This window comes from Platichthys flesus, chromosome 8 (assembly GCF_949316205.1).
Source record: "Platichthys flesus chromosome 8, fPlaFle2.1, whole genome shotgun sequence".
NCBI lineage: Eukaryota > Metazoa > Chordata > Actinopteri > Pleuronectiformes > Pleuronectidae > Platichthys > Platichthys flesus.
Window position 1 is genome coordinate 10,885,220 of NC_084952.1, and position 24,505 is coordinate 10,909,724.

General features: G+C 42.4%; 1 protein-coding gene across 3 annotated transcripts in view; it reads right to left on the minus strand.

Annotated features, from left to right (window-relative positions):
- The window catches only part of spock1 (SPARC (osteonectin), cwcv and kazal like domains proteoglycan 1), a 104,597-nt gene that overhangs the window by 15,473 nt on the left and 64,619 nt on the right, over positions 1 to 24,505 (minus strand). For 2 of the 3 annotated variants that reach the window (XM_062394391.1, XM_062394392.1), the window contains exons 5-8: positions 14,467 to 14,581; positions 11,622 to 11,754; positions 7,911 to 8,031; positions 2,537 to 2,620 (exon numbers count right to left, since the gene is read on the minus strand). In XM_062394391.1, the coding sequence (XP_062250375.1) occupies positions 2,537 to 2,620; positions 7,911 to 8,031; positions 11,622 to 11,754; positions 14,467 to 14,581 (453 nt within the window). The remainder of the gene's footprint in view (positions 1 to 2,536; positions 2,621 to 7,910; positions 8,032 to 11,621; positions 11,755 to 14,466; positions 14,582 to 24,505) is intronic. The other variant, XM_062394393.1, reaches the window with a different exon arrangement.

The window sequence follows — 24,505 nt, forward strand, 5'->3', positions numbered from 1 at the left end:
TCTTCTTCCTAAATTCTTTTTCAAGCTCTTTTCAACGTCAAATTGTTTTCGAGTGACTGTTCAGACTATAGACTTTGTAGACATATATATGTACTGACTTAGACTCCGGCTTTCCATGACACAGCAGTGGACCATACTAACTAATGAACTAACCAACTAACCAATTAACCAACCAACAGACCAACCAACAAACCAACCAACCAACCAACCAACCAACCAACCAACCATGAGTCTATTTGGTAGAATCGCAAGCAAAGCACTATGTCTATGCTAAAAGCTCATTTGACAAAGCAGGAAAAAAACAACATCTATGGACACCTGCTCTTCATTGACAGAAAGAGAGGCAGATGCTCAGAGCTTCAAATCCTATCTTCAATCACCTTTACTTCAGTGGAGTTCCATCAGCTATTTTAATTGGCTGGAATTCAATTTATCGGAAAGAGAGAAAAAGTTAAATTGCAGGTAAAGCAGGTAAAAAGTGTATTTCTCAAACTGATCCTAGAGTTATCTCGGGGTATTTCCTATGAGTACATAAGTGTAGGAGGTAAATAGTTTGTTTGTGGTGAAAGGTGGGATAAATCAATCCTATCGCAGTATGCTAATTGGCTATTTGGATTACACTGTGTTTAATTGGTGGAGATAAAGTGAACCTAACTTAATATTAGTGGTGGGTGTCACAGTTCACAGGAGTTCATACAGGAAAAAAGATACAGGCCAACATTGCTTTAATTATTCTTTATCATAAAAGTTAACTTTATATAGGAAGTTAACTTGCTTGAAGAGCTCAGGGCCCTCACCTGATTAACATAGGAATAGGTGGGTTACATTTATTAAAATATCAAAGCAGAGTGAGCTCAGTTGCCTCAGCAAAGTCATTAACATTGCTGCGAGTATATGGCAGTGTGGTACTGTATATACGGATGTCTCGCAAAACCTCATGTATATGATTACCAACGCTTGATTTAAAAAGTTGAGCTCATTAGCACTTTAATTAGTTCCGTTTTGCGCCTGTCGAGCTTCTCCTGATCACCATGACACTTACCTGCTCAGCACAGATGGAACACAAACAAAGACACACAACATTTCACTGGATATTCACTTCATCTGGCTTCTGTTATTAATATCCACCTCTACATCCAGATGCATTCGCATGTGCATATAGAAATTTCCACACCAGACGTCTCTTCCTCTCCAAAGTCTGAGGCTGTGACGTGAGAGCACCACCACCTCAAACCCCGACCGAGGTGTGGAAACACAACACAGGGAAGGTGGTGCTGATGACACAGTCTGAGACGCAGGTGTTGTGTGAGCAGGGATATTTATATCGGTACAAATGTTCGAACCCAGCTTGAACCAGTGGCTCCCGGCAAACACGCAGGAGTGATTGCACGCGCTGAACTGCTGCAAATCTTTGGACTGTCAGCATAGGAGCACGATCTGACACACATGGTGTTTCCCTCAACCTGCTGCCACATTCATCTGTTTACCATTATGTGTTGCTGATCCAACAAGAGCAAATGCTAACTTCACTAATCCCTGCAACCTCTGATCAAACCGCTACCTCGGTGATGATCTGAGGACAAGATGTACGGAGGAGCTGGGACGAAAAAGTTGAAGAGAAGAAGAGGTGAAATGCAAAGATTCTAAGTAGAGAGCCAGACCGGGTAAAGGCTCATTTATGTTTTCTTAACGTACAAAATCAGAAGCATCCATTACAAATGATGTAACCCTCACTGCCCACGTACTTCTGTATCCTTTACGCTGGTTTGGTTGTTAATCAATACATTCACTGGAGGGCAGTGAGTTTCTGACACAAACATGGTGAAGGTGGACGAGGTTGTGATATGTACTTCTTGAGAAGGTCCTTATCCCTGTGTCTCAGTGAAGTAACATCATATAGTTTCTTACCAACTCGCAAAGCTTGTCTCATTTTTTCCTAGTCTCCTATTGTTGTCTCACTTGGCTACACTGGCCCCTCACAGGTCTTCTGGTGGTACTGCTCAGTTATGTCCATATCCATAAGCCATCATAAGATGTACACTGCTTGTTTTGACAACGTCCAAGATCTTGTAAAAGATTTCCCTCCTCTTCACACACTCTCATTCAATGCTTACACTCGCAAAGGCAAGCTCTGCAGACCAAACATATAATTATAGTTTCTACTGAGAAGAGATGCAGGGGGATCAGTTAGACAGTAGTCAAGCTGGTAAATACTTCTCCATTACGACATCACTCTCCGTTTTCTCCATCATTCGGCTTTAAACTAATAAAGGCGAGTGTGAGCTAAAGAGAGAGCCATCATTAATTAGTGCATTTCTATCGCATTAAATATGCGTGATGAACCGTGGCATCCTTATAAATACTGTCTAATCAGAGAGTGCGAGGGCAGAGTGTGCATGTTTGTGTGTGTTGTGCGAACGTATTGAGGGTGTAAGCATATCTGAATATTCAATATTACAACTAGACCGATTGATATGGGAACACAAAGCACAACCGTCTCACTACTCCCCTTATTTGGGACAGAGGAAGCCTGTACCGATAACAATCCATCCTTCTCTGTGCTGCTTTCCTTTTAGATTGCATTTCTCCTCCAGAATCTCTCCATCCATCTGCTGAAATCCTATTTCCATGACAAACAATGAGACACACACAGTCACTCCATCACCGCTGCCTGTAGCTGTCAGAGAATAGTTTGGGGGCTGGTTGTGGGAAGGGGGGGTTAGGGGAGAAAACAACATGAGTAAGGGGAGAGGTGACAGGAGAGGAATGGAAACGCAGTGAATCACCAATGAATTTGAGGGACTACCGGAGAAAATATTTTTGCCTGTGTTTGTGTGTGTGTGTGTGTGTGTGTGTGTGTGTGTGTGTGTGTATGTGTGTTTGTGTGTGTGTGTTTGTGTTTGTGTGGAGGGTCCTGGTCCGATTCCAAGGCATCCAACAGAACTTTAGGTTGGATAAAGCTAAAACGACTTCTCTCTGTCTGCACATTCTTCTCTTTGTCGATGCACTCGTCCCTCCATCTGTCTATCCATCCAAGCAACTACATGCAAATATCCATCCATACAGTAGACAAATATTAAGCATATATATATTAAAGTCACACTCTAGTATCTTATTACATTCACTAAAACATGGTTTGTCATGAAAACATTCCCCATGGCCTTAAAATGTCTTTTTTTTATACTTTATTTTTCGTTTTATATATGAGCATAAAACAACAGACAAGTGAACAAAAGAGGGCTAGGACACGACAGTGCACACATTTGGAAGCAGGTAAAGAAAAGTTAAGCATAGGTGCAGTACAAAATACAAATATTTCTCGCTTTTGATTGGAATGGAGTGAGATAGAATCAGGAGTCTTTATGTTTGTAGCGATCCCATTTTTTCCAGTATTCCTCTCCTTTATCCTTTTGAAGCCGCAGCACAAAAGTCAAGTTCTCCATCGCCTGGATGGAGTTTATAATGTTTGTTAAGAGTCTCATGGTAGGAGGATTCTTCTGGAGCCAGCATTTAGTAATTGCTTTTTTACTTGCAACCATGAAAATCTTCATGAGGTATGTGTCTCCTTTACTGAGACCTTCAGGGAGTTCTCCAAGATATAAACAGCTAAAAGAAAAGTCAAATATTATGTCCAGAGTTTCCACAATTAACTCTCTCACTTCCCTCCAAAAAGGTAGAATACAAGTAACGATAAAAATCTTCTTTACCCAACTCATAAGATTTACGCAAATCCTCAAAAGATTTTAGGTTTCCATTCTTTATTATCCTACAGAAGGAGGTGATTCCTCGCTTAGTCCATTGTTTGTACCTATGGTCCTGTAAAGCTGGAGGGAAGTGTGGATGGAATGCAGGCCAGCTCAACACTCCAATCTCTCTACAGAGCTGATATTTCTTTACTACATCTGACCACATTTTCAGAGAGAAACTAGTACAATGATTATGTAGATGGTGAACATCATTAAACCTGCCAGGGCAACCCAGAACTGACTGGATAGGTATTTCAATTAAAGATAGCTCAATATCTTTCCACCTAGCTTCATAAGATGGGTTACACCAACATACAAGATACCTCAGCTGAGCTGACAGATAGTAATCTTTAAGACAAGGCAGGGCCATGCCACCCCTCTCCCCCGGCTGTTGTAAAGTTGAGTATCTCACCCTTGGTCGTTTGTTGTTCCAAATAAATCTTGAAAAATGTTTATCCCACTCTCTGAACTGTTTTGCAGGAACCTCTATTGGAAGTGCTGAAAATAAGTATAATAATCTTGGGAGAATATTCATTTTGATTGTCCGAATTTTACTGCCGAGGTCGAGGGGGAGCAAGCTCCACCTGCCCAGATCATCATATATTTTCTTATTTATCTGTTTATAATTAACATCATATAGTTGTGAAAGGTCTTTTGTCAATGAGACACCAAGATATTTAAGTTGTGATTGGTGCCAATTAAATTGGTGCCTGCCCATCAATTGGCCACCTATTTTTCAAATGCACTCTGAATTTCCTCTAATTTAGTAGTTACCTTATTTGTGATAGGATCCCTAATTTTGTGAATTGAGTTTTCTGCTTGCTGTTTTCTAATTCTCCATGCAAGTATTTTAGACGCTTTAGGCCCTGCCTCATAATATCGCTGTCTTAGGAATTTCATTTTTTTTTCAATTTCCTCACTAAGAATTTTGTCTATCTGCTGCTTAACAGGCCTCATTTGCTCACGTAAAGAGGGGTCGTTGTTAGTAGTATGAAGTAGCTCAAGATTTTTTAATTGCTTCTGCAAGTCTGACAGCTTTTTATCGCTGATCTTTTTTAGCCAAGCACACTTAGCTATGATTTTTCCTCTAAGAAATGCTTTTGCTGCATCCCATAGAATTGCAGGACTGACTTCTCCATTATCATTATGTTCTAAATAAGTTTCTACTTCCTTGGCCATTTCAGTTTTGAATGAATTACTATTTAATAAACCAGTATTCAGCCTCCATAAAGTAGTTTTAGGATTTCTATCTAAAGTAAATTTCAAAGTTATCCCTGAGTGATCAGAAATATCTCTCTGTCCAATTGTGCAATATTTCACCTTATGGAAATCTCTGCTAAACATGAAGATATAATCGATTCTAGAGTATATATTATGCCTTGCAGAGTAAAAGGTAAAATCACTAATGTGTTTGTGTAAATATCTCCAAATATCAATTAGTCCAAGGTCTTGAAGAATTTTATTTATTTGTTTTTCTAAGAGATTCTTTCTTCTCACTCGATTTGTTGTGTCTAATTTAGGATTAAGAAGTAAATTAAAGTCCCCTGCACATAGACATGTGCCACATGTTTCTGCAGCAATGAGGTTAAATACCTCCCTGAAGAAAGAGATGTTGCTACCAGGGGGTGCATACACGTTACACAAAGTAACTTCTTCCTGCTCTATTTTTCCCTTGACTAGGACAAATCTACCCTCTTTGTCTTTATGTTCTGCGATCAATTCAAAACAAACAGAATTTGGAATAAGAATGGCTACTCCCCTTTTCTTTCCTGTCCTGTGTGAGGAGAAAAAGGTATTTCTATATCCAATTTTCTTAAATTTCTCATGTTCTATAGCAGAGAGATGCGTTTCCTGCAGAAAAACTATATTCATTTTTTCTCGTTTCAACTTTGCAACTATTTTGCTCCTTTTGATGGGATTGTTTATGCCATTCACATTCCAAGACTGTATATTATAATACTGCATTCACATTAGTCACCATAAATATGTTTTCTTGTACCTTTAAGAATTCAGTCAAAGCCCTCACAACACAAACAACACAAGATATAACATTCACTGAACATGTGATAAACTTACAGAACAGGTCTTCCAGTTCGGAGGTTCTCTTGAAACCTCTTTAGGTTGAGGGGGGAATGCCACTAAGTGGGGCCCCTCAGCAGTACTTAGGAAATAAAATATGAGAAAATAGAAACACTGAAAAAAAGTGGTGGCCTATTTTGAAGGTCAGCTGCATCGAACCATTGCTATACTAACTTATATTTAAGGGAGGTCACAGGTTCCACATGAGTCTTTACTGTGGCTTCATGTTTATAGCTTCTTTAGCTTATTGTAACATTAAATTAAGGTATCGATTGCTTAAGAACCATTAACTTACAGGTGGAGATAGATTAACATATCTCTATGAGGGAGGGGCGGAGAAAATTACTCATCCATTATTATGGCATCCTGGCTGGCTGGCCTCTGAAACAACTTCAACTTCTCGCGTGCGCTCTCCTGACAGTTATGCGCGTTCCCTGCTCGCTGAGTCCCTGCTGTACTCCACGGTAGAAGTTTGTTGATGGACTCCACGGTGATGTCTTTGGATCTTCTTAACGATAGCGGACCCACTGTGAATCCACGTCTCTTTAAATCCTACGCGGCATCCTCGGCGTTGCTGTACGTCACCGTGCCTGAATCGAAGTGCACGCAAATCCTCGTCAGCGGAGTTTGGAAGCGGATCCTTTTTTCTTTGACCGCTTTTTTGATGGGAGTGTACTCTTTCCTCCTCTGCTGTACATTCTTGGCGTAATCGTGGTCAAAGTAAACTCGCTTTTCTTGAACACAGATGGGTTTCTTCCACGCAGCATGGAGGATTTTCTCCTTAATATTAAACTGTAGGAACCGTAGCACTGTAGAGGGACCTCCCGTAGCGGAAGTCCCGTAGCGCCCGCAGGTGGCTGTGGGCCGAGCGACCTGTGTGCTCTCTCGATTCCCAGACTCCCCTCTCCGCGGAGGCCCACGTTGTCCCCCAGTTCAGTCAGAATCATATGTTCCACATACCGTAGCATAGAAGAGCCCTCTGCGTTTTCGGGGATGCCATAAATCCTTATGTTGCTACGCCGTGAGCGCCCTTCCAAGTCCGTTATCTTCTCCTGGAGAAACTTTTGATTGTCAAGCAGTTGGATAAGAGTGTCTTTAACACCAATGTCCCATTTCTCCTTCCCTGTCAAGTTCTTCTCAATTTCTCCCAGTCGTTCCGCCACCTCCTCTATTTTGCCAGTAGCGGCACTCACTTGTTTGTTGATTTCGGAAGTCAGCTCGTCCAGTTGCATTTTCATGTCTTCGTAAGACTTGTTCTTACTTGCGACAGTTCTTTTTTCATTTCTGATTTAAGATCCCGCATTCCGGCGGCTACCACCTCACTCAACACTCTCCTCAAGGAGCTGAGTGTGGCAGGTGCAGTCTCATCCTCCGTGTCGTCGCCATTTTCACTGCGAGTTTCGCTACTGCTAGCATTGACGTTGTTTCGGGTTTCTCGGTCGGTTTGACTCTGATACCTGGCTCCCTCCTTTTTCTTTTTACCCCCACCCATCATTCTTTGAGTTTAACTCACTTTAGCCGTGTTAAGAATTTGAATTACGGGGTATTGTTTATGTCGATGCAGGAACTCCTTTCTATGCTGCCATTCTAGTTGCCGGGCCACCGGAAGTCCCGGCCTTAAAATGTCTTAAATGAAACTTGCCACCTTCCTACGTCATTTTGTAATAATGCTTAAATGACCCCGTCCCTGCTCTTCCTTTCTCCAGCCTCACAGCTGACCTGCAGTGAGAAAAGGAGCCTTCTCCACCTACTGAGTCCCAGCCACAGGTTGACTGGATTGGCTAATTAGCTTTGTGATGTCACAGACCCGTTCATTTTTTTTAAAACTTGCATTTCTTTATTTGCAGTGTTCATATGGAAATACTCAGCCATGGTGGGGATTTTCCTCAGAATGTCTTAGCATACAGAATGCACAAATGGGAAACTTGATTTCACCAGAGGGGCACTTCATGTGACGGAAATTGTCAATCACAACAACAAATGCCATTCCCAAGTAAGTAACAGTCTAAACAAGCTATTCGACCTGAATCCAAAAAATGCAGATATTAAGGCCATCTAAACAAAAAACTTTAGTATCGTACTCACCAGTCTTCTCACTCCTGTGTTTTGGATTTATGAGCTCCTGACCCGGCAAGCATGGACACAGCCCATCACATTTGGCTGAGATTGTCTTCCCAGCGAGGCAGCTCTGGAACTCCAACTTACACTGAAAAATAGGACAAAAAACATGGGTAATGTAGGTCCTCTTTGAGTTTTACTGAAGCAGACAAAAACGACATTGATACCCCATCAGGTAGATTCTTCATCTCCTCCACCAAGGAGGTTATGTTCGCGCCCCTGTTCATTTGTTTGATGGTCGGTTTGTTTGTGAGCAAGATCAAGCAAAAACTACAGGATGGATTACCCCAAAACTTGGTGGGGGGGATGTATGTATGGGTCAGGGAAGAATCCATTAAAGTCTATTATTTGGGATGTGTCCTAACTAGAATATGTGAACACCAAGATGACCTGCAGACTACCAACATGCAGATTCGTCCCTTTCCATGTAGACACACAATTAGACACAGAGATGCCCCGCAGGGTTCAGCTGTAGCTTACAAACCTAATGCAATGCAAAAAACAAGATGGGCTACTTGAGAAAGTAATTTAACAGTATAAATCTCTTTCCAGGTAAGTGAGGGGTAAGGAATCATTCGGACTAGTTGGGGGGGGGAAAAATCCAATTACAAGATCGTTCCAAGAGGAATAATGGAACCCGAGATGAGTTATGTAAATTCCGTTTGCGAGCCGATGACGTTTTGTCAAGGTGAGACCAAGAAAGTGCATTTGCGGATCTACACACACATCATATCACACACAGGCCCAGCCTTATCCTGCCAGCACTTTCATTTCCCACGTTATAATTCAAAATCTATCGTTTGAATCCTCCCCGTCACCTCTTTGATAACGCTGCTAATGTTGCTTAATGAAATTTGTTGACAAAGGGATAGCGCTCCGTCTGCTTCACAGCATATTGAATTAGTTGTCTGGGGAGGGAGAGAAAGGGAGAGAGATAAAGTGAGGGAAAGAGATATAGCGAGGGAGACACACAGATGGAGGGAGCGAAAAAGAAGAGAAAGCACAGAAAATGGATGACCTCCCCCAGTCACTGTCAGCACCGTGAGAGGCCCCATGAATCTTTATGTTTGTCTCTCTGCAGGGGTTAATGTGGTTTTGATGAAATAGCGTTTTAACACCTGACTTTAAGTAGGGGAGGGGGGGTTGAGGAGAGGAGAGGAGAGGAGAGGAGAGGAGAGGAGAGGAGAGGAGAGGAGAGGAGAGGAGAGGAGAAGAGAGGAGAGGAGAGGAGAGGAGAGGAGAGGATGATTTAAGGGAAGGGAAGTTATGGACTTAATTAATAATAATAATAATAATAACTTTATTTGTATAGCACTTTTCAATACAAGTAACAAAGTGCTTTACAACTGTATGAAAGTCGTAACAGATCAATAAATAATAAATATAAAGATAAAGATAATAAAAGTCCTAGACATCATGTGATAAAAGCTTTTCTATAGAGACGTGTCTTAGGAAGAGAGATACAGCAGATAACCTGTTGCTAGTCTAATCTCTTCTGGCAGATTGTTTCCAAAGGTTTTCAGCCTAGATTTTAGAAAAACTAGCAACGTCTTACCAGAGGATGTCGGACTGGGTCCTGGCTCATAGGGAGATAAAAGGCCTGAATTATAGCTGGCTTTAAAAGTAATAAATTAACAGGCAGCCAGTGCAAGGATGCTAAAACACTGGAGAACTTTGGATTGTGTGATTTATTTCTCAGTAAAACCACTATAAAGGTAGTTACAGTAGTGGAGGAGAGAGGATTTAAGGGAGTGAAGGATTTTTCCGAGGTCTGTATGTGAGAGATTGAACCTTGGCTATATGTTTCTTAAATGGTAAAAACACGATCGAACAAACTCCTTAGTGTGGGGTCTGAAGCTCAGGTTCAGTTCTAAGGCCACAGCCAGGTTCATGCTGAGGACTCAGTAAATGGTGCTGGTTCACCAGGGTATGCTGTGCTATCACCCGTGCTGGAGGTGGGACCGAAGACAATTACATTGGCTTTGGAGAGGTTTAGTTGGAGGAAGTTGTTTGCCATCCAGTATTTTAACTCAGTGGGCTGAAACCTCTAAGGAGATAAGAGCACAGTCCTCTTAATAGGATATTGAGTGTGTGTGTATGTGTGAGTTAGTGTGTGTGCGGTTGGGATGAGGGAGGCATGTAATGTAATAATAAAACATGAATAATCTTGAGACCAGCAGCTCACTGGTGAGCAGAATTTAAGTTGGGCCACAGGGACCCATCACTCCACCAGCTAACTGAACCCCTCCAACTAAAGTACCTCAGGGACCAGAGGTACTCCCCCAGCTCTCCTCCTCCTTCTGTTCCTCCTCTTCAATACCTCTCCTACTCAGCACAGCTTAGTTCACAGGGGCAGGTTATTAAGAAATATTATTCTACAGACTTCCTCATACACAATGAGGAGAAACCCAATCTCAGCTTGTGGCAAACGATGGAATAATTATCTCTATTAAATGTATACAAACAACTAGACCTAGATGTCATACATTGTTTTGCCTTGTCTACCTACTTTGGTCAAAATGTCTCCAACAATGTTCAAAGTTTAAGGGACGTTTCATTTTCATCACATTGCATCATATCCACTTTACCTGTGGCTTTGCTCATCTCTTCTATAACATCTGGGATATGACGAAGGAAAAACTCACTGACAGCCAGTCAAATGTTTTGTCCTCCCACTTGTTGCATTGGTCACTCAAAACAGATCACGATTATTCACTGACATTTGCTGCGTGACACAAATAAAACCTTAACACATTCCCAGATCCGTGAATATGATTTGCGCCCTCAGTTGCGCCGGGAGAATTTTCATCTGCAATGATGGTGAAAACAACGACCATGATCCCGAGCTGCTTCAGGACCTCGTCAAACTAGGTCTTGTGTGACCCCCAGCCTCTAAAGTATTGCATGTTTAATTTCCTGCAGTTAAGAAACATGGCTGGTATGTGGATGAATACCAAGCTTTTCAGCAGTAGCAGTCTAAAACAACCTGTCCTTTGACGAGCCCTTCTCTCAATACACTGTTGAAGGAATGTCGCTTGCTTAAACGCTGGTATTAATAAACAATTCAGAGCAAGTGACAACAGGCTGCTCCACTTTGCCAATATCCCTGTCACCAACACATCGATTCACTCCTGCGAGACACTCGAGAGACGCCTTCTATTGTCTATTTGTATGAGGTTCCTGTGTATTGGCTTTTTCTTCACCCCTGGAAACCAAAAGGTTGAACACAGCAACAATGAGATAATATGAATGTGGGTGTCAATAAGACGCCATGGTCTGCTTTATCAAGGACGGAGGCAGAGCCTCCTTCTTTCTTTTCCACCTGGTTTAACTCTTCAGCCTCACAGTCTGTTCCCTTCTTCCTTGCCTAATCACTAAAGGTTAAACCTCGTCTTTCTTTCCTCCACAAACCTGCCACTGTGAGCATCTGGGTGATTTTATGGTGATGGGAGCATAGTTGGAACTGGGGCTTTGGAGTCAGAGGAGATGGTAATGATGGTTTTACAATGGTGAGTTTAAGCTGCTGATTGGGTGGCTTACGGTTGACCCTGTTCTCGGTCATTTGTCCAACATACTAAGAGAAAATTCTGAGATGAATACGTGGGGGAGGGTAACATTCATGTTCAATATTTACATGGTCGATATTAAACCAAAAATTAAATTATTGATGAGCCTCACCTTGGAGGAGTAGGTGTGTCCATCAGATCCACACACAGGAGTTGAGTGCAGGGCCGAGCAGAGCCGACATTTCCCAGGAGCACCAGCTTCGAGCCTGCGCTTGTGACCTGCGCTGCCTTTTCTTGGTTTCACACTGATGAAGAGAACAATGACAAACAATTCATTTCATTAAGTCACGAATTGGGATTTTGACATAAACAAACCATATCATCCATTGTACGTGAAGCAAAACCCTTCCCAGGGGACAGTATGTAGAATATTTAAACATTACTCTCATCAATCAATGTTTGGGGGTAAATTGAAGCACAGCAATAACTTTCCTGTCAGGAATCTTATCGAAACTGTTTTTTCGTGTCTGTTTCACACTGAGCAGAAAGTTTGAGAAGCACTTCTGGTTTTCAGGGTCAGCTGAGCGTATCCTGATTGGTCCACGGAGGCCTTTTCAATAATCAGTGTAATTGCGTTTGATCCAAATCTCGCAGCAATTTTCTATCCAAGTGCTTTCATTGAACAGCCCACAGCCCACATCCATTGAGCAGAGGCGGAATTAGAGGCAGAGAAGGTCGTCGCAGAGAAACGATAGTGACGACGACAAATTGGTGCAGAGTGAACATCAACTAAAGTGAACAGGTGGAGAATCGGAGGTTAATGCAAATTCTGTCATGGGCAGAAAATTACCTGTGAATATGTAACAGGAGCGTCAGAGAAAAGCAAACCGTGAACAGAAATAATAGATTCTGAGCAAATTCTGTCATGTTTTCTGCTGTAATATTTATGCAACATTTACAGTAAGTCTGGTGAACACTCATCAGGTATAAGGTCGGGCATCACAACAGTTGTAGGTATACATATATGCTGGCTGAAATTATCCAATCATAGGAGCAGGTAGCATATGCAAGGGACAGAAAATTATGAAAGGTAAATATGCATTAAATATAAATAGCTGCATATATTTTTCCATCCCTTAGCGAAAATTTTTACATATGATAATACATTTAATAATGTCACTACGAGAAACTTTCTGTGTGCAAACAAATAAGTCTGATTTGCTTCAGACTAATTTAAGCCCAAACCTCAGTCTGGACTAATAGTATTGTCAGGTTGAAGCTTCCCCACCCCAAAGCATAAAGCTTACATAGTAATCCGTCAAAAAGCTTGAAATCACATTAAGCAACAGCTCATCATTTAATCTCTCCAGAGATGTCAACATTCTGCAAAACTACAACACTCAAATCCCAGGAAGAGAATCAACCACTTTCTTGCCTCTTTAGAAGTGTCCCACTCAGCGACGGAGCCACAATGATTGCCACAGCAGACAAGTCATGCACACTGCACCGATAAACAAAAACTGTGCTGGCAGATAAGGCAAGACAGAGGTAAGTTGGAAATTTGTAGGTTGATAAACATCGTCTGAGATGCTTCCACTCATCTTCCTCGCAGTCCAATCCAGTGCTCATCATCCTCTGCCATCAAGCGCTCTGCATAAATGCTGTGTAGCACGAGAGCGTGCAAAAGTTAATAGTGTGATTTGAAAGGCGGGATTAGCTTGGCGAGGGGAATTATGGTATATGCATGATGAATATTCAATGTTCAGGACATTGGCAGAGAGCAGAGAGGAAAGACAACCTCAAGCAGACACTATACAGCAATCTCTCTCTCTCTCCCTGTTATAGTACTGTACTTCAGCCGCCTGCTGAGACTCCATGTGGCTCTGATTTGACGTTGCTACAGCCTCCGCACAGCAGGAAGGAGGCGCTCGCAGATTAACACTGCGAGCCTCCATAATTTAAAAACTTAATGTTTTTCTTGCTGCTAATGTAGACGTCCAGTCAAACATTATTTTCCACTTTTAAGGGAAGTCTGTGAAGAACTAAATCAATTTCAAGAAGAAGAGGAAACTTTGGTTTGCACGTTCCCTTTGATGACGGCTTCGTGGAGAGCAAGACTAATTTGCTTGTGGAAACAACAGCAGCGATACCAAAGAGTGTTCAGGGTATTTTTAAGAAAGTATTTTGTTAGCAGTAGTGAATAATGATCTTGACTCATCTCCCTGATAAACTATGCATGCTGCACCACAGTGTACATTAATTGCATTGCACAATATGGTTTCAAATAGCTTGTGAGCAACAAAGTTTGAATTTGTCCTCTGAGAGGTCACTGAATCTGCGTTATGAGAAGTACTGCAGCTACTTCAACTCACGTAGATAAACAATATCATGGTCCAAAGAGCCGATGAGCGATGCAGTCGGGGAAACGTGGATTCCAGGTGAATCCTTTGACATATTAAGCAGCAAATACTTAATTAATGCAACACAAGGAAAGGCATTAAAGCAGAGTATCTCAGGAGCTAATGACTTGAGGAAATCAATTAAACCTCAAGACGGAGAACGCACAACATGTCTTTTGGGGGAAATGATTCTTGAACTGCAAAATTGAAAAACCTTAAAACTGGCAACGCGACAAGGTTGGAAACACAAACTAATTGGGTCCTGACAGACTCCAAAGGGCAAACAGATTTGATCACGATTCATTTGTGTTCAGAGTGTAGTTGCGTGTCACTATAATACAGATTCTCGCACGTTGCTGACACACAAAATGCTACTTCAATTCATGCTTCTGCTGCACTGGTATAATTTGTCTAACCTTCCCTGAGGGTCTTTAGCGTATTGAAGTTCAACTTTGCATAGTAATTGTGAATAACAGGCATTTATCCCAACTTAATATAAATTTCATATTAGAGGGAGAGAGAACTTCTTGCCTCAAAACAGCGACAACTTGACAGCTTTGTTGTTTTCTTTTTGTAGATAAGTGGCTGAGGAATAAATGTGATATTACTGGTTCTTACCTGTGAGCTGGCGGCTTGTGATTGGTGCAGATGGCCGTCTGGAAGTCACGGCTGACACACACCTTGTGAGGAGGACAGCGCACCTTCAGACAGGGGTCCTTGGTGGCGTCTGGGCCTACGGGGAGAGGACAAGGAAAAACCTTCATCTCCCGAAGTGCAAAAATAAATAACACGCAGAGCGAGAGCATCAGTGCTGACAGAGAGCTGCATTTGAAAGTTGATGCGGCAAAACATCAAGCTGTTCTTTTTGTTTTCCAGCTGATAAATTCTTACATTCAACTAAATGAAGCAGGCAGAGAAATAATGAGTTGGGGAAAAACAGGGAGACAAAGAAATGGAGAAAGGCACGAGGTAAACATTGAGTTTTCCGCAGTGTGAGCTGCTCTTAATGAGGACTATTCTCTCTGAGCGTCGACCCCATCTTCTCCCAAATCAATCTCCAAAGTGACATTATCGCCGTGGCCGCCAGGCACAGCTGGCAGGTGTCCAAGGTGACAAAAGATCACAGCAGCTCATTGACTCCGAGCTTTGTGTCGTGTCGCACTAGGCTAACAGCACACAGAAAGTCTCCTTTGACAGACAGAAGAAAGTAGAAAAATAGAGGATGGAGGAGGTAAAAGAGAGAGAGAGGGGAGAGCCTTGAGTACAAATGAAGTGAGAGAAGAGCCCGCATCAGGCAGCAGGCTCTGGGCTGGAGACCCTCTCCGTCACACAGGCTGTGCTGGGTGTGGGCTGAAGAAAGATAAAACGTTTGTTGTTTTTAAATAATGACCAAAACCCACTGAAAAAACAAAGACAATAAAACAAGATCAAAGGCATATTGTTAGGGTTTAAACCACATGTGGAGACCACATGGCATCACCACGGTAAAGGGACTAAAAATGATTTCAAATCCCAAGTTAATTAAGACTGAGTGCAGAGTGTGCAGATCAAAGCCCTGTGTTATGTACAAGTCATTAGCATGTGCCTGCTAACATCATAAAACAAGAGTGGCCATGTCTCCATTAGGGACCCTAACGGGTTATGCTTGAGCCACAGCTGGTGTCTGATGTGAACATCAACTAGTTTCTGACCCGATTGTACATTGTGCTGCAGTTAACATGCTGGTTTATCAGCGTTAAATCAGCCAGTGACTCAGACAACACAGCAGTTTGTCACTCCTCTGCCTGCGGTAACGCTATAATCTCCACAACCATCTTCAGGAATGAATGAACAGCGACCCATATCAACTGTAAGCATACCTAGCTCTGTCAGAAGATATTAAAGAGCTCTCTTTATCTTTGAGGTGTAAGAACAAACACACTCAATAATGACGGAGAAGCTGAGATAATCTCAGGGGAGGAGATTCATAGTACGCTTCACACATCTGTCATTAATGAGCAAGGCTCTAATCACGCACGCACGCACGCACACACACACAGCTACGTCATGTTCCAAATAATCTAAGACAACCACAAAACAAGTAGTTTCCACAGGACCTGCACGCATACCTGTATATATATATATATATATATATATGTGTGTGTGTATACAGACGTTCACACACTGTTACAATGTTTTTATTTTAAACAATTCAAACAAGTTGCTGTTTTATGTTTTTAAATGATGTATATGTTTGTTTTGTCCACCGGGGACCAATAAAGTTTATTCGAATTTGATTTACAAAAGAAAAACCTGTTGTCACATGTTGTGAGGTCCTTTGATGTCAAAGGACATCAGGTCTTTAGGTCCTTTGAGAGGCAGGTATTTTAATGGAAAGGAGAGTTTTGATGGAAAGGACTCAGTTCACCTTTGGTGGTTGGAGGGATACCCACAAGCAAGTAGTCTCTGGATTACAAATGCATTCTCAGCTACTCGTTACTGAACTGCAAATACTGGACATCATGTCATCGTGGAGAACTCTAGAAGATTCTTCTGCTGCCTCAGGTAAGACTCTGAAAACAGAGCAGCCATGCTAGCAGAAGAAGCTTTTGTACAACAGCAGCTTGTGTGTCACTTTCTGCACTGACTTCATGTCCAAGAAAGATCAACTCATTGTTTGTGACCTGAGGCCAATGAGGTTTTATCAACATTATCTTGTCTGATCTGTTTACTGAAAACATAAATAACTTAAGTCATCAGGAAGAAAACGCAATGTCGGTCAAATTTTTACACTTCACATGGTCTTAAAATGACAACCAGAGAAATGCATGTACAAATGCAAAGACATGTGACTCCTGTTGTGCGTTATTTCATATTGTGTTTTCTGAATGAATCTCTCACACTGTAAACACCAACGTCACATATTCTGTCTCCACCATCTCTCTCCACAGTTTCACTGACAGCCCCTGACGCTGAGGACTGCCTCACGATCAACAGCAGCTCTTCCTCCTATAAGGTCCTGGAATTTCTAGGGGAAGGCGGCTTCGGAACAATCGTCTCGTCCATGAACCTCAGGACCAGGAAGATGGTGGCTTTGAAAATCATGAAGAACACCGGGTCCGCCCGGGACGCTGAGCATGAGGCAGGAGACTGAAGTCTTTGTTTATATTCCTGTGCTCAGATGTTGTCTGCTCCATCAGAACATGTCGCTATTCACAAACTGTTGGTAGTGTTGTCTTATCACGTCTCCTATTCTCTCTTCAGGTAAACATGCTGAAAATCATCAGTGACCTGGATGCTGATCTCAACAACATGGTCAAGTTCCATGAAGTATTCCAGCACCTGGGCCAGACCTGTTTGGTGTTTGAGCGGCTGGACATAAGTCTCTATGACCTGCTAAAGCAGCGAGAGTGGGAGCACCAGCCTCTTCATGAGATCCGCCCAGTTGCCAAGCAGGTATGTAGCAGCGATCAATGCATCATGAAACCAGCACTCTTCTGTTAGAGAGATCCCTGAAACCTGACACCCAACAATAGCACATGGAAGAAATAATTCAAAATTTTGTGTATTCTTTGTGTCCCTGCAGCTCTTTGTAGCCTTAGATGCCCTGAAGGGTCTGGGGGTCCTGCACACGGACATAAAACCAGACAATATTATGTTCGTGAACATGAAGGATCAGCCACTGAGGGTGAAATTAATTGACTTTGGCTTAGCTATGATGGTGTCCAAAGTCCGGCTGGGGATGAAGATCCAGCCGTATGGGTACAGGTGAGTTCATCCTGCACAGCATCTGTTAAGCAACGTTATTTTCTCTGCCCTGAAATGTTCCAACAGATTTTTCATCTGTGGCTCATGTGTTTCCTTATCAGGGCTCCAGAGATCTCTCTGGGTCTTCCATTCTCCGAGGCCGTCGATGTGTGGGGGGTCGGGTGCGTACTGGCGTTCCTGTACCTGGCTCGAAACCCGTTCTCCTTTAAGAGCGAATATCAAATGGTATTTATCACATAACCAATTGGATTTTTTATTCATATTCATAGAGAATGCAAGTGGATGTAATTCTCATGATGTGTATTCTGTCTGCAGATGAAGGACATGGTGACAGTGCTGGGCCTGCCGCAGCACCACCTGCTTGATGCTGGCTGGTACAGCGAGCAGTTCTTCATCGAAGAGAAGGGTGAAGACAGTCCATCATGGAGACTGATGGTAGAGTAAACATGTTCTTGTATGTTTCAGAATTTGAAAGGAACATGTTTAAATCATACTTCCTTGTTCTCATCTTTATTTATTTTTGTTCCTTCAGACTGCAGACGAATACAATTCCGTTAATAACATGAAAACAGTGGAAAAGGAGAGCTTCATCCGGCGGCTGAACTCCCTCAAAGGCCTGATTCATGTGAGTACTCACTCATGTGTTGAACAAGTAAAGACTGGATCTGCACCAGTTATCTATCTGTCAATTGGGAGCTGGAAAATCTGACCTGAAATCGTATTCCAAATCCAGATCCATCCAAAATTGGGGGCGGCTGAGATGGAAGACCGCATGGCCTTTGTGTTTCTGCTGGAGGGGCTGCTGCATCTTGACGGGGATGAGAGGCTCTCTCCTCGTCAAGCTCTGAAGCTGCCCTTCATCTCCATGAGCCACCTGAGGGAGGACTTCCACAGCAGAGACTAGTAAGTGCCCACATGTCCTTTCACACTGGAACTAAACACCTGACGGTCCATCCGACATCAGGTTGGATGGACCGTCAGGTTGGATGGAAAAACATCAGGTTAGATGGACCGTTGGTTTGAATTGATTGACAGTGACTTATTTACTTATTGATTGTCTTCCTTCATCCAGTCGGACCACCTGCCAAAAAGCAATGAGGGTCTGGCCCACTGACGACAGCGTAAACTGTTCAACCTCAGACAGCGGCTACTCTGAGGAACTCTACAAAGGTTCTGACCTGCAGATCAACACCAGCGCTACCTGGGTCTGTTCGCCCATCAGATTTTACGACAGCAGTGAGAAACTCTCCAAAGAGTCTGACCTGCAGATCAACTCCAGCGCTACCGGGGTCTGCTCACCCATCAGATTTTATGACACAAGTGAGCAACTCTACAAAGGGTCTGACCTGCAGATCAACTCCAGCGCTACCTTGGTCCATTCGCCCATCAGATTTTATGACACCAGTGAGAAACTCTCCAAAGAGTCTGACCTGCAGATCAACTCCAGCGCTACCGGGGTCTGCTCACCCATCAGATTTTATGACACCAGTGAGGAACTCTCCAAAGAGTCTGACCTGCAGATCAACTCCAGCGCTACCGGGGTCTGGTCGCCCATCAGAGATGATGACACCACTGAGGAACTCTCCAAAGGGTCTGACCTGCAGAGCAACCCCAGAGATACCTCAGTCTGGTTGACCATCGGAGATGATGACACCAGAGAGGAAGTCTCCGTGAGTTCTGACGAGGCCTCAGACGTCACCGCTGCAGCAAAAGCTTCCTCGGGCGGAAAGAGAAAGCTGCTGAAAAGAATTAGGAAGAGAATTCGAAAATTCTTCTCATGCCTCACATGCTGCTTCCGTCCGAAAGTGGAGGATTGAATTATTTATTTATTTATTAGGGCCTGAGCACCGAATGGTGGAAGGCCCTATTGAAATTGTAAGGATTATTCCTCTTATTCTTATTAGTGCAATTAAACTGAATTGGCTTTTTGAGGGATTTAACATGCTGAACTTCTTACCAAACTTTGCAGAAAATTAGAAAGTGGTGAAAAATGCCTCAACAGCGCCCCCTATGACCAGCCCCTAGGTTTCCCCTTGACCGATCTTCACCAAAATCGGAATTAAGATGATTGTGACCAGTTATAAAAAAGTCACAAGGGGCACTATGAAAAAACGCTACAGGAAGCCCGCCATTTTCCATTTAGTGGCCATTTTGGCCACCTTCTACATTTTTACTTTGAAGTACTTGTCCGAGGGCTTTCATCAGATCAACTTTAAATTAAGTTAAGTGTCATCCCAACAAGATGGAGATAAAAACTGATTTTAAAAAATCGATAACACGCCATCAAAACACAAGCTTCTGTATCTCGAGACTACATGGTGCAATCTAAATTTCCCACAGGATTAATAAAGTATCCATCTATCTATCTATCCATCAAATGAGTCCAAACTAGACATGTAAGACAAGAGTCCCGGATTGATGACGTCTACACAGAAATGATGACTTAAAATCAAAGCGCCCCCTGGTGGCAACAGGAAATGTCTTGTTTTATGCATGTCTTACACTTGGATGTATTCATCCTCATCCACTGACTTCAACCATGTCAAACTGTATCAAATGGGTCTCAAGACATTGATAATGTAGGCATAAGATTACTGTGACTTGTCGTAAAACACCATATTAATGGCGTGGCATCAAAGTATTGATATGGTTTTAAGGAATGGAAATGGCCAAAAAACTGACTAGCGCCCCCTAAGGGGCAGCCCCGGCACTATGATTGGCCGACATGTACAAAAATCGATTTGGGCATTTCATAACAAACAAATAAGTCATTTGGATAGATATGCTAGACCAAACAGGAAGCCCGCCATTTTGGCTTTAGTGGTCATTTTGGCCATATTCCACATTTTTACTTTGATGTACTTGTCCGAGGGCTTTCATCAGATCAACTTAAAATTGAGATGCGTGTCATCAAAACAAGATGGAGATAAAAACTGATTAAAGATCGATTTTTCGGCACACCATGTGACCCTGGCGTGGCGTCAAAGTTTGATTAAATGCCATCAAAACACGAGGGTTCTTTATATCGGACACATATTGTCCAATCAAGACCAAACTAGACATGTAAGACAAGAGTCCCGGCCTGATGACATCTACACAGAAATTATGACTTGAAATCACAGCGTAAAGAGTTGTTTTACTACTCTTTACTACTTGTTTATACATTTAATGGTTTACATTTTTTTAATACTTTGTAATACATTTTACTGCATTTTAATAATTTTAATATATTATAATGAATTGTATGCCTTGAATAATTGTTGTCTGTTACAGTGTGCAAATAAAATGTATTGATTGTATTTCAGTCCAGTGTCTCATCATTATACAAACAAAGAGTCTCACATCTCAGGATGCATTTAGACACATTCAGATCTGTATTGTAGCATCGACCACTTTCGATTGGATAACTCAGGATGGATGTTGATCACCGGGTGTGAGCTGTGACTGAGTGATGCTAAAACTAACTTCATCCCCCACACAGTTATTCTCTGGTGTTCTCTCACTCTTACGCAGGTTTCACACCGGATGCTTAAGCGAAGCTGAAGCGTGGCGTAAGCGCTAATCCCTAGCGCGCCGTTGCTTGGCTGTTCAAACCGGACGCTGAAGCGCCGGGCAGAGCTAATAATATCTACCGTTGATCTAGTAGTATAAAAGCATATATTTACTTGTTGCTCCAACATTAATCAACAGCGTCCCAACATTTGTCTTTCTTGGTGTTGTCTTTATACAACATGGTCCGAGGATCATACAACTCACTGTACTTCTCCATTTCAATTATTAATTTAATGTCATCCATGTTGAAGAACTTCTCTGTTTTCTCCGTTAAATGTCGGGTGTCGAGGGTAAATTACGTATTCTCCACTCAAGCCTATGTGGCTGTGTGGCTGTAGTGGATGGGCAGAGGGGGACATTTAATAATGTGGTTGGTAAAAGTGGTAAAATTAAAACTCCTTGACAACAGGAGGTGAATACAAAGTAGGGGATCCATATTTGATCATTTACATCATATAAAATATGTCATCCATATTGTTTAAAATCATTTTTCAGTGTGTTTCCTGGCGCGATACGCTCGCGTCAAGCGAAAATAATAGACTTGACGCCAAAACGATCGATTCGCGGCACTAGGCAGCCTTGGCACGGCACTTCAGCGTCCGATGTGACCAGCAGAAAGGTTTAACATGGGAGTGGATGTGAGCCAGCTGTTTTTTAAGGCTTGGGCGCTGCGCTTCGGCGTCGCTTCCGCTTCCGTCGTGAACCCGGCCTTAGTCTCCAACAACTTATTGAATCTCAGCAGGTCGTCACAATGCAGCCATGAGCAGAAGCAGACCCAAACCGTGTTCCCCTGACAAGGAGGAGGCCTTTCTCACACACACACACACACACGCACAAACACGCACACACGCCAGTCAAAAGCACAAATACAAGACTATGTGCCCTCTCATAATAGACATCGCAGAGAGAGATAGACGTCTGTGCTAGAGCACGTTTCAATTACCTGCTTTTTGAGACCTCCATCTCGCAGTGCTGCAGGAAACCTGTTTTATTTCACTTTGCTACATAATGACTTTATCACAGTGAGGAAAAGAGAGATGAAGCGAGGAAGAAAAAGATGGGGGATTGTCTCTGCTTAACAGAGGATTGGAGTACAATTTAGGATTACAGTGTGACCTCCACTCGCGGACAAATTGGAAGTAATACACACACGTACAAATGCCACTTTATCCACCTACACACACCAATATGCAAAGCATCGCATGTCGACCATTACGCCGATAGAACGTTATCATCAACAATAAAACTGTTAATTTGCAGAGACAACGCTGCGCTGAAAGTGGAAATCGTTTTTCTCAGCTTATGTGATTTGAATTTTTATGCTATGTAAAGACAGGAGATGGGAGGATAACAGAGGAGACAAGGGGAGCAGAGACGAGAGGAGAAAAAAAAGAAGGGTTGAGGGGGGGGGCAAGAAAAGATGATAGGAGAAGAGAGGAAAGGAGGGGCACTGTAAACAGAGAGCAAAGGCAAAGACAGAAAAAAAGAGGGAGGTGGAAGTGGAAAGAAAAGGAGACAAAATAGAGGAGAAAAAGACAGAGCAAAGAGGAGGAGGATTGTTGGGTGAAAGAGAGTTTTATCCATCTATTAAAAGCTTGAGTGAGCAGCACTGGCAGTTAAACCAGCCAATCAATTGTAATGCAGGAGCACTGCAGCACACGCTTGCCACCTCTCCTTCACTTTCCTCGGTACGTGTCTCTCTTCTCCTTTCATACCTTTTTTCCTCTCTCTAATCTTAAATATGACTCTATTCTCGTCCTTGTGCGTGAATAAGTTAATTTGCATGAACAATAAAGCTAGAAATGCCTTATTACGTATCCATTCATGGACCAAATTTGTACCTTGAAAACGTTATTGATTTATGTAAATGAACAAGGTTGCCTGCTGCTGATAAGAATTTGCCAAATGAACAAGTGCAATGGATTGTGTGTAGTGTGCGGCGTGTGTGTGTGTGTATAATCATGCCGATTCTTCATCAGACACTGCTGAATGGAGAAACGGTGAGAACACATTGTTTTGAAATTGTATGCTGATAAGGAAGGAGGCAACACATGAAAAGTTTAGTCGTGTCAGTTATTCACTGTAATGTTCCAGATGTAGTTTCTGAGCAACAGCAACAGTTGCCCACACAGACACGGCTCCAAATTTGTCTAGCAATTGTCCTTGGCCATTTGTAAAGTTGACTGATGACCCCCGGGTGCCCAGTTACCAGACTGGAGGGGTGAGACAGATGGAGGGGTTGGCAGAGCTGTTGCGGAGGGTACTGAGGACACAAGACAACTGCAGATGATTCACATATGGCCCAAAAAACGTCCTCAGTTTGAATTAAAGTAACGCTGTTGGTCGGACACAGACATATTATACTTCCAAATAATTACTGGGACCAAATTGTGCTTTAAAAAATCTAAAATAATTTGTATTTCAGTCAGATATTCCTGAGGATTTTTGGCAAATGGCCACATTGTTACATTAGGTAGAAAAAAGCTTGTCTCAAAAAACTCTCAAATGATGCAAGAAGCTAAGTGCTAATAACCCTACAAATTAACTTAAATTAGCAATGGCGAAAACACTATCACATTAATCACTTTACGTACTAATTTCAAGTCACATGTGAATGCAACAATGGACCCACTTAACTTTATTTAATGTATCAGAGAGGAAACTGGGCAGCTGCACTGGAGGACCAGCCAATCAACTACACAGGCACCAGCCAAGCAAATCCCAATGTGAAAGAGGTTGCAGCGGCAGCTGGTGAACCTGGTGTATGCTCATCTGGTGGTTATTTCTCGTGTACGTCTCTTTAAGATTACATCGTTAGCTAGCATGGCAGGTAAGCACGATAGCTGGCTATGTTACGTGCTAAATGTAGGACCAATTGTTGTCGTTACGATGATGACGTGAAAAACCTCAGCGTCATTCCAGCGTGAAGCGCTAGCTAACGCAAAGATATGTGTTTTGTTACATGTTAATTGACAGATTCTAAAGATGGAGGTCTTAAAAATACAATGTGTGTAGAACCAAAATACGGGGTTATCCACCATTGTTCTCCAGTTTGAATACAGAAAACTCAATAAAACCCTTTTGTTCATAACAATGTCCCTTCTGCTCTGAAGAAGCAGTGTTGTCATTTCCTGTGGTATATTCATATCCGTGCTTATAAACAGGGGCAGCCACTTTCTGACACTGTCAGAAATTTGATTCCTCCTTTGGTACTTTTGTTGCAAAAGCACTAAATTGGCTGCTAGTGGTTTTGTCCCACAGCGTTTGATCTGCTGCAGAAACCACTGTTTTATAATTTATTTTTAGTGATGTCCAGTGGTTTCATCATGTTCCTCTCAGAGTCAACTCTGAGAGGAAC